We start from the raw sequence: 10,624 nt of genomic DNA, 5'->3' as shown, positions 1-10,624 counted from the left end.
AAAATACCAAAATATCCTCACAATTTTAAACCCACAAAACTCGAAATATACTAGAATACCCTTACCGTACCCAACCCTCACAACTACAACCAGTTGACCTCTCTCTCACTACAGCCACCTGACCGTCGCCTGACAGCTGCCGTTACCGCCGCCGTGACCGACCGTCATCGTTACCAACGACGTCGATCTCATCATCGCTGAACAAGGTATGCTTTTTTGTGTGATTTTGGTGAAGATTTGTTGACACTGGGGCTGGTGGACATGGTCGCCGGTTCGCCTGTGTTGCTGACAACGAAGACTGGTCATCGGGTTTCGTCTCGAACAAATCCCGACAGTAGGCTTCGTTCGCGACGAAGCCCGACGGTGGGCTTCGTCGCAAACAACCAAGCCCCACTGTCGGGCTTCGTTGGGGTATCTCGCCCGACAAGGGCGACGAAGCCCACCGTCGGGCTTCGTCTGGGCGTCACTCCCGACGTCGGGCAACACGGCCGACATCGGGTGCCGCCACCGTCTCCTACGAGGAAGACGGTGGCTTCCGCCCTAAGCCCTATCGGGCCATTTTCAATTATAAGCCCGATAGGGCTCGGCTGAGCCCTATATCGGGCCATATAGTGCCCGATAGGCCGATCCCTATCGGGCCATATCGTCGAGCAGAGCCCGATAGGGCTTGGAGATATGTCTCGATAGGGATCTCTTCGAGCCCTATCGGGCCTAATCGGGCAAATGGCCCGATAAGGCTCGGAGATAAGGCCCGATAGGGCTCGTCTTCGAGCCCTATCGAGCCTTTTTCAATTAAGCCCGATAGGGCTCGGCTTCGAGCCCTATCGGGCCATTTTCAATTATAAGCCCGATAGGGCTCGGCCGAGCCCTATATCGGGCCATATAGTGCCCGATAGGCCGATCCCTATCGGGCCATATCGTCGAGCAAAGCCCGATAGGGCTTGGAGATATGTCCCGATAGGGATCTCTTCGAGCCCTATCGGGCCTAATCGGGAAAAATGGCCCGATAAGGCTCAGAGATAAGGCCCGATAAGGCTTTGATATGGCCCGATCGGGCCATATCCGAGCCGCCCGATAGGGCCGAATATGGCCCGATAAGGCTCGGATATGGCCCGATAGGGCCATATATGTCAAAAATTTAATATTCAGAAGAAAATTAAAAAAAAATTATTAATTGGATAAAATACAGATAACTTATAATTCATACAAGTACAAATAACTTGTAAGAATTATACAAATACAGAAGAAAAATAGAAAAAAAATAATAATTTAAAATACATGTTAGAATACAAAAATAAATAAATATAAATACAAGTTTGAATACAAAAGAAAAAATGTCATACAAATATAGGAAAATAACGGGAAAAAAAATCTAATTCCAAGTTTTAATTTCTTTATCTTGTCATACAAATATTTGAATTTATTTTGCTAATTCCAAAAAAGGATCTCCACAAATAATTAATAAAACTAACGGCATCAATGATTGGTTTACGTATGTTTTAGTTTATTATTTTTTTTTTCTTATAATAGTTTTAGCTTTTTTCAAATTCTTTATTTGATTCTTTGTTAATTTATTTTAATTTTTTATGTTTTGTTTTTTTTTCTTTTTCCTGCAGATGGCTTATTGTAACACCCGGTGTAACCGGTGTTAAGAGAATAAAAAAAGGAAGTAAGTAAACTTCCAAAAATACCCTTGAAAAGGTGATGGATCCTTGAGATTGAGAATGCCCATGAGAAGGGTATTTTGGTAATTTGGATAGAGAAATCCAATAAAGGGTATTTTGATAAATTAAAAATAATTCCTATGAAGAATTAGGTGTGTAAGTGAATAAAAATCCCAATTTGGTATTTATGTGGAGATATATGGGATTAATAAATTCACAAAGAGTAATTGAGAATTTTGGAATTTAATTCCATAAAGGAAATTTAATTTTGAAATAGGGAAAATGGTGGATATTAAATTATTTGAGGAGAATAATTATATTTTCCCTAAGTTGTGAATTAATGTGGTAATGCCACTTGGAGAGATGAGATTAAACTTGGAAGCCAAGGTTAGTGTCTTGTTGTGACACTTGGCATTTTGTGGTTCAAGTATAATTGGGTGAATTAAATAAATGCAAAAGTTATGATAATTGGTCTTGTAAGCATTTAATAAGAGGCATGATTATATGGATTAAAGAAAATCCAAAAGAAAATGGTAAATGGTCACCATTAATGCCTTGGAAAATATGAGAGTTATTTAAATACATAAGAAAGTATTTATGTCTCTCAAATGTGATATTGGAAATTAGTCCCATTAATTTAAATGGGAAAGAAATTATTTATGTCTCTCAAGTGTGATGGATGTGAAATTAGTCCCATTAATTTAAATGGGAAAGAAATGGAAATTAGTCACTCATTTATGAGTGAAAATGGGGAGATTTATTTAAATGGGAAATAAATATAAATTCAATGGATGAGATGTATTCTTGAATTAGAGAATAAATCCTATGGTGGGGATTTAAAGAGAAGAAATGGCATAGATTGCCATCCAAATAAAAGTGTGCTTTCTTTTAATGGTGGAGATGAAGTCTTGTAAAGGCAAAGGTGATCCAATGGTGGATTTCAAGCAAGACTTAAGGCCATGGATTGTGTTAGTTTGGAGGGTGAGGATTTGTTCTCACCAAAAGAATGGCTAGGATGCATTCTTGAATTTGAAAAATGCTAGTATAAAAGGGGAAGTGTAGGAGACTTGTCTCCCTTTTGGCCATTTGTAGAAATGAAGAAGGAAGAAAGAAGAGAGATAGAAGAAAGTCTCTCATGGAGGAAGGAAATGGAGAAGAAAAGAAGAAGAAGTTAAGGTAAGCCTTATTCTTTCTTTTCTCCATTTTAGTATGCTTGTATGCAAAATAAAATTCTTTTGGAATGCCATCTTAGATGGAAGAAATTGAAGATGGAAGCTCTCTTGAAATGGAGATTTAATATTCAAGAAGAGGTAAGGGTTGGCCCCATGGGAGGGTGGCCTTGCAATGAGTTTTAAATATGTTTCATAAATGTATATGTTGCATTTGGCATGTTCTTTTATGTTCATGAGACTTATGGCCATAGGTTAGTTTGAGAACATTGATGAAATGGTGGGTTGATGCCTCTAACCTTGGAGGGTTGTGAGGGCAAAGAAACCTAGCCACACTTGCATGCATTTGGCATCATATAACTTGTTATGTTCATATTTATTTGGCATTGCACCTTTATTGAGCTTAATAGCTCATGAGGTTTTTATCCTCACATATAGGTTGTGAAAGTATGGAAAAATCAATACAAGGTAGAATGGCATGGGAAAGCATGGGAATGAAGACCCAAGAGCTTGCTATGGCTTATGGAAGCATTGTTGTTGTGTTGATTTAATTATTGTATTTGGTTGGTAATGGCTTTTCTTTTAAGCCTAAAAATTATGGGATGTAATTTCTTTTGTTTGATGATGGCTTGTTAAAGCCCAAGAACATGTGTGTTTGTTATATCTTGGATTGTATGTTTCATTTAGAAGGTGGGTTATTGGATTATAGCTTATGGCATGAGGAAGCCTAAGTCTTGGTGAAATGTTATTTGGAAGGTTTGGAAGCATTAAGAGTGTGGTTTAAGCCTAAATTTTGGAGAAAAATAAGCTAATATTGATGATAAGTGAAGTTTATTTATTGATATAAATTCTGAAAGAAAATTTGGGGTTTTATAGCCCAAAGAAAAAAAAAAAAAAAGAAAAAGGGAGTGAAAGGGGGGCAGCTGCAGGCTGCTGGAGGCAGCAGCCTGCAGCCCGCGCGCGCGGGCAGGCGCGCAGCCGCGCGCGCCAGCAGGTGGCCGCGCGCGGGCGGCCGTGCCAGCGCGCGGGCAGGCGCGCGCGAGCGCGGCCAGGCCGCGCGGCCAGCGCCTAGCGGGGCCCCGCGTGGGCCCCGCGCGGGCCAGCGGGCCCCGCCGGCCAAATTTTTAAAAAAATTGGAATTTTTGGGAGAAATTGGGGCATTTCTTAATTGAATTTGGGCCCCGGAGGAATTTTCAAAATAAATGGATTTTTCGGGTATTTAGGAGAAAATACCGAAAATTTGGAAAATTGAAAATGATGAGTTTTTCCTCCAAAAATTGGTGATCCATCAATGGATTGGTTCAAATGGTGATTTTTTTTTGGAGCCCGGTAAAATTCTTCGATGAAAAAGAATTAACGAGAAAATGGTGATTGGGCGCCTAAAGGAGATTTTCCCTATAGCCAATGCAGTGTGGCTAAAGCCCATTTCCTCTAACGAATCCTGGGATTCAGCGAAGGGAAGGACGAGCCTAGATCCCACCTAGGGCGTTTCATCTTGAAACACGATCCACCCTTCGCCTAAGGCTGGGCAGGTGGACAATTCGGGTGATTGTTCACGAGTAACACCCGTAAGTGGGAGCGGGGCGTTACACTTATCCACAAACTAGAGAATTTACTTATGTTCACACTCACCGAGTAATACCGCAGGGAACGCGACTCACTACTCATTGTGGGATCAAGCATCTCGTGGCAGTTCGTGAGGCTCTCAACCAGTATGCATTGTTGGATAGATTCGTGCAGGGCCCATTAGGTCACTTCTTGCAGATGCCTCTATCACAAATGATGACTGCACCACAACTGCTACTTCAAGTTCTGGTTAGGGAGGTAACACTTATTGGTGCCCGCCACGATGAAATGTGGTTTGAGATTGGCGGCGCACCATATAGGTATGGGAGACAGGAGTTCATCCTTATTAGTGGACTTCGGTTTGGTCGCATTGATAAAGAAAGCATTAAAGCAGGACCGTGTGAGGCAAATAGTTTACGGGCACGCCTATTTAAAGCAGGACCGTGTGAGGCAAATAGTTTACGGGCACGCCTATTTCCACAAGAGCGATTTGTGTCTGGGCACAACATAAAACTACAACTTACAAGAAATGACTTGGGAACAGAGGATGTCCTGAAACTAATTTACATCGTTATGATCAATATACTATTGTTGGGCCATGATGAGCACGCATATGTTGAGGATTTCATGTGGACTCTGGTCGAGGATTTACATGCATTTGAGGCGTTCCCTTGGGGGACGTACATCTATAGTCAAAGTCTACATTACATTCGTTTGGCCACAAAGAAGGAGAAGCTGACTAGTGAGGTTGGGAAGAAAATCAACCTTTATGGTTTTGTGTGGGCATTTCAGGTACAATCACTAATAGGTCTCTTTGTATTGTATTACATTACATTATACATTGTATATAATTTGAATTTACTAACGTTTGTTTAATTTATTTTATTTTATATTTTTTTTATTATAAATTTTTTTGCTCTTTTTACAGTGGTGGTTGATCGAGACATTCCCACATATTGAAAATAAATGGGCCGTCAGATTACCCGAATCAATCACCATTCTTAGGTGCAGGAAATGGTTGTGCAATAAAAGGCCAAAAATAAAAAATTATGAGGAATGTTTGATGAATGTAAGTGTAAATGTGATCTAGAATGTGTCATTTCTTTTTATTTATGTAATATCTATCTAAAAAATACAATTTTGTAGGCACAAGGATCGTTTACGACACTAGATCCCACCGATGCTGAGCGAGAGACTGATTTTTGGAGGTCATACAACCCTCGACACTTAGTTGGAGTTGATGTCTACAAAATAGGGAGTGGGGAGGAGGAGGAGGATGAGGGGGGTGGAAGTAGGCAGGGCGGGGATGAGGAAGAGGAGGAGGGTAGAGGTAGGGAGGGTGGAGATAGGGAAGGCGGGCATGAGGAGGAGGAGGAGGGTGGAAGTAGGCAGGGCAGGGATGAGGAGGAAGAGGGTAGAGGTAGAGAGGGAGGGCATGAGGAGGAGGAGGAGGGTGGAGGTAGGCAGGGCAGGGATGAGGAGGAGGAAGGTAGAGGTAGGGAGGGAGGGCATGAGGAGGAGAAGGGTGGAGGTAGAGAGGGCGGGCATGAGGAGGAGGAGGGTAGAGGTAGGGAGGGCGTGCATGAGAATGAGGGGGTAGGATACATAGAGATGATGAGAGAGAGGAAGAGGTTGTACATGAAGAGAGGAGGCCAAGATTTGGGCAGCACAGTCCGCATCACGCACAGTATGAGGATGGGGTGTATTTATTATAATAATGTTTTTTATTTTTTATTTTTTGTAATTGTTTGTAGTAAGTTTTTTTATTTTTTATTTTCTTTTTTTTGCCTTTTGTAGTTAACCGAGAGGCTTTATCTAACTTTGGAAACGCTGCGGAGGATAAATGGGGAAATCTGCCAGTTGAGGCCATGGATGCAACAGAAAATCTATCAGTTGAGGACATGGATGCAACAAGAAATCAGTCAGATGAGGACACAATTTGATAAGGAAATGGGTCAAATGAGAGAACAGATTACAACACTATCCACTCATTTACGTGTCCCCTCTATTGAGGATTCCCCATCTCATAATGACGATGGCGATGAGCAGCACTTGGGTGCTGATCAGATAGATCTTGATCATCACGATTTCCAGGGCCAGACATCTACATCTGTGGTAAGTTCTTAATTCACTTTTATTTATACGTTTTACATATCGTTTTAAAAATGCATGTTGTAATAACTAGTTATTTATATGGAATCACATATCGTACAGTTAAAAGATGAAACGGTTCGAGTCAGCAAACGTACTATGCGAGAGAAACAACCATTGCAGTTTTTAAAATCTCCTTACACTGATCCGATCCGACCGAAGAAGAGAAAGAAAGATGTCCTAGCGAATGAGGCAGACCTGGAGGCAGTGTCATCAGTTCCTGACCAAGTGGGGGATGAAGTTGGGGATGATGGTCTTAACCCCCCTAAATGCTACATTGAGTTCATAACCTCTAAAGAAGATATTTGGTAAGTAACTTGTATTACTTTTCTATTTACATTAACAATACGTTATTAACTTTAGAAATTCTAATTCTTAGTTATTGTAGTCGTGACACTGGTTACGTGCTCAATCTATCCCCGGTCGACTTCCAGCGCATAGAGAAGGAAATCGAATGGTTGGGGGAGGAACACATTGATAGTTACATGTGTTGCTTAAGACGTGCACAATCTCATCCACGATACGATAGGAATTATGCTATCATGTCAACCGGGCTATTTGTGAGCTCTCCAAGCATATTAAATTACTCTTGTATTTTTTGTTTTGTTGCATTTCAATTTAGTGTGTCGACCGGGTTATTGTTCTGTTTTCTTTTTGTTTGGTTGCAGGTGTCTATAGCAAATTTTTGGAAAAAAAACATACGGGGACACTAGGACAGTTTTCGTGCCTTCTACAGGGACTGTCCCGAAAGAGTGGGCACGTTTCGTTGATGGGAGCATTGACGGAAATCTTCCTTGGTGGACGGTCGACTACGTACGTGTTAATAATGTTATCATTGATGTATTTATTTCCGTATGACTAACACATCTTTAAAAATGCAAGTTTTGGTCCCGTGTAATTACATGAATTATTATTGGTTTCTGGTCAAGATTTGTTTGAAGGATAGAAAAGTTGTGATATATGACTCCAACGCCACTAACAAAGACAGCCGGACGATTCGAGTAGAATCTGTACAACCATTGGCAAGCCTCTTACCTATTATGCTGAAGAGCAGTGCATATTACTCCCAAGCAATCGAAACTGCCACTTCAGATAGTGAACGGGAGGTGGAGAGTATTGATCCTCAGAAGGTGCATCAACAACAGGACGAGTAAATTAATTAATTAAAATCTTATTATAGAGTCAATTGAATTTTTCAATATGATTATTTTTCAATTGATTATTATGTCTAATACAGGGATAGTTGTGGGTGCCTTATTTTAAAATACGCCCATGACATCTTGACGCATAATGAGGATCAGTGGCAGATGCAACCAACTCCGGATATTCGTACCCTTCGTAGGCAGATAGGAATTTTTTTGTATAGACATAACACTGTTGTATAGATATATCAATGTATTCTTTTGTAAAGTGGTGTGATTTGAACTAGATAGAAGTAGTTAATGTATACTTAGGATGTGGCTATTTTTCTTGATGATATGTGTTTTTGTGTTGTTGATGAGATAAGTGGTTGTGGAGGTAGTTTGTTGTTGGACAGGGAGACTTCTCTAATACAGGTTTATTGTCATAAAACAGGGGAGATTCTGCCGAAATTTTTTAAAAATTTGATTAACTAAATGTAAAGAACGATAAAATGTAGGGCCACGAAACCCGATAGGCTAATTTATTTAATTAACACGAAAAACCTTAGAAGAGCTCATTTTAGTGGTAATTGAACCTAAAAAATAATTGAAAAATTAAAAAAAAAAAAAAGGGAAGAAATAGCCTACCGGGCTTTGTAGGCGCACGAAGCCCGATAAGTTTTTTTTTTTTTTTTTTTTTTTTGTAGTGGTGTTTTTTTTCTAGAATAATTTGAAAACAAGTAAATCACTTACTCATTATTCCAAATTTTAATTTATAGAATATGCTAAGATCTCTTTGGTCCAATTTAAACAACACTTGATAGATAGAAGGAGGAACACTTAATCATCTATCCATTCCACCTTAGTTCCAATGTGATGTATAGAGTTGTTTGATGTGCATTTTGTGTTTAATTAACACGAAAAACCTTAGAAGAGCTCATTTTAGTGGTAATTGAACCTAAAAAATAATTGAATTTTTTTTTTTTAAAAAAAAGTTGAAGAAATAGCCTATCGGGCTTTGATGATGCCCTATCGGGCTTTGAAAATGCCCTATCGGGCTTTGTAGGAGCACGAAGCCCGATAGGTTTTTTTTTTTTTTCTTTTTTTTGTATTGGTGTTTTTTCCTAGTTTCCCAATAGTTTGAAAACAAGTAAATCACTGAATTTTAGAAAATTTTGGCAGAATCTCCTTTGTTTTCGGGCCATTCAACCTACATTAGAGACTCAGTCTCTCTCTCCATCAACAAACAACCACATTTCAATCATCAATTACAAGTTTAAATTAAGGAAACCAAAAGATTACAATTGCTAAAATATTTTGAATTCAAATAATAATGTAAAACACAACATTCATTTCTGGTGGAGAATGACAAAAACTAGTTTTGATTGATGATATCTTAGAAGAAGCCTTTTGGTGATCCTTTTTCTCTTGTGGAAGTGATTTTTGAGCATTGCTGATACATGAAAGATATGGTCAGTAATAAATCCATTCACACTGTAAATGCAAGTAAGGAATCACATTATTCTTCAAACAATCTAATAATTAACATAAGTGACGACATTATCGTTCCTGAATGAGTTCATCTCTATTGATTGTTTAGATCATTGTCAAAATTATCATCACCTTGATTGCTCAACTGTATAGGGCACCGACGACGAGTGTGTCCAGCCTCTTTGCAAATGCTGCATTTTCGATTTGCTCTTGCAGTGGCCACGGCAGCATCTCTTGATTCTATAGTAGTAGCGGTTGTGCTCGACTCTCCAATGGAAGAAGACCATTCATTAGGGCAAGATAGACGGTTGTGCCCTTGTACACTGCATTTTCCACATTTTTTCCTTCGACGAGCTTCCCCACTAGAAGGAATCCGACCCTCTCTTGGTCTACCCGGTTGTCTTCTTTGTACGGGTGGGTGTACAACCACCCTTCTAACATGTGCAGCAATAACCCAAGCGGACTTGTTAGGGACTGGATTGATAGGAAGTTCATATGCTTTTTTGACCCAGCTTGCAGTGTAATATGGATGACAAAACGAATTATAGTGCACCCGCATGAAACTGTCACGTACAATAAACAAAGCAAGATAGAGTGTTAATATATCACATTAAACAACGAATGTAATAAGAACAATAAAGTCAAACCATGATACCTGCCAGCAGCAACTGCATGAAGACACGGTAATTGATCAAGATCCCATTTACGACAACTGCATGTTTTTGCATCAATGTTAACGATCCCATCACCTTCCTTTGCATGTTTCACGAGGAACTTGTTTCCGTGTATTATAGGAACTACACTACATCCTCGATCTAATGTTTTGCTATGGGCAAAATTGACATGTGCCAATGCAGCAGAGGTAATCTCAGTTACAATCCTGTCAGCAGTAGCACGTCTGTCGCTAAACCATTTTTGAAGCATATGTCTCAAAAATTCATGTGCACTCGTTATAGGCAACCGACGTACTTTCATCATGCATTTATTGAAAGACTCGGCAATATTGGTGGTCATCATGGAATATCTTCTTCTCGAACAATATGCACACGACCACCTTTCCATTCCTGCTTCCACTAATGTTAGATGCGCTTGAGGATGCATCAATTGAATTTCTGCCAAGTGTGTATCACACTCTACTTGGGTGTAGCTGTATGCTGCACGGTAGAATGTCTCCATCACATCCTTTCGTTGTCTACATCGTTTCTTTAGGTTTTGCTTAAGGTGGAAGAAACAAAATACATGTGGGACATGAGGAAAAACAAGGCTCATCACGTTCGCAATGCTTTGGTGTCGATCGGATACAATTACCAAATCCTCCGGCACGCTAATAGCTTCTCTCAATTTTCTTAAAAACCAAATCCATGATCTGTCAGACTCACCATCCCCAAATCCAAAAGCGATGGGATAAATCATCTCCTCTCCATCTTTGCAAGTGGCAACAAAAATCACGCCTTTATATTTA

At 39.9% G+C, this 10,624-nt stretch overlaps 1 protein-coding gene across 1 annotated transcript; it reads right to left on the bottom strand.

The window, feature by feature from the left end:
• Nucleotides 1-9,256: 9,256 nt before the first annotated feature.
• Nucleotides 9,257-10,179, bottom strand: LOC127799205 (uncharacterized). Its single transcript, XM_052333018.1, has 2 exons — nucleotides 9,818-10,179; nucleotides 9,257-9,725 (listed from the first exon to the last, which is right to left on the bottom strand). The coding sequence occupies exons 1-2, from the start codon at nucleotides 10,177-10,179 to the stop codon at nucleotides 9,257-9,259; spliced, it is 831 nt and encodes a 276-aa protein (XP_052188978.1).
• Between the last annotated feature and the right edge of the window lie 445 nt (nucleotides 10,180-10,624).

This window comes from Diospyros lotus, chromosome 4, assembly GCF_014633365.1.
Source record: "Diospyros lotus cultivar Yz01 chromosome 4, ASM1463336v1, whole genome shotgun sequence".
NCBI classification, from domain to species: domain Eukaryota; kingdom Viridiplantae; phylum Streptophyta; class Magnoliopsida; order Ericales; family Ebenaceae; genus Diospyros; species Diospyros lotus.
This window is presented reverse-complemented; position numbering and strand designations above follow the sequence as displayed.

Bases quoted from the DNA above. Each gene is read 5' to 3' on its own strand.
- LOC127799205 (XM_052333018.1), bottom strand. From the start codon at position 10,179: ATGATGACCACCAATATTGCCGAGTCTTTCAATAAATGCATGATGAAA. The intron at 9,726-9,817 runs GTATCATGGTTT...TGTACGTGACAG, and splicing joins CATGCAGTTGCTGCTGGCAG to TTTCATGCGGGTGCACTATA.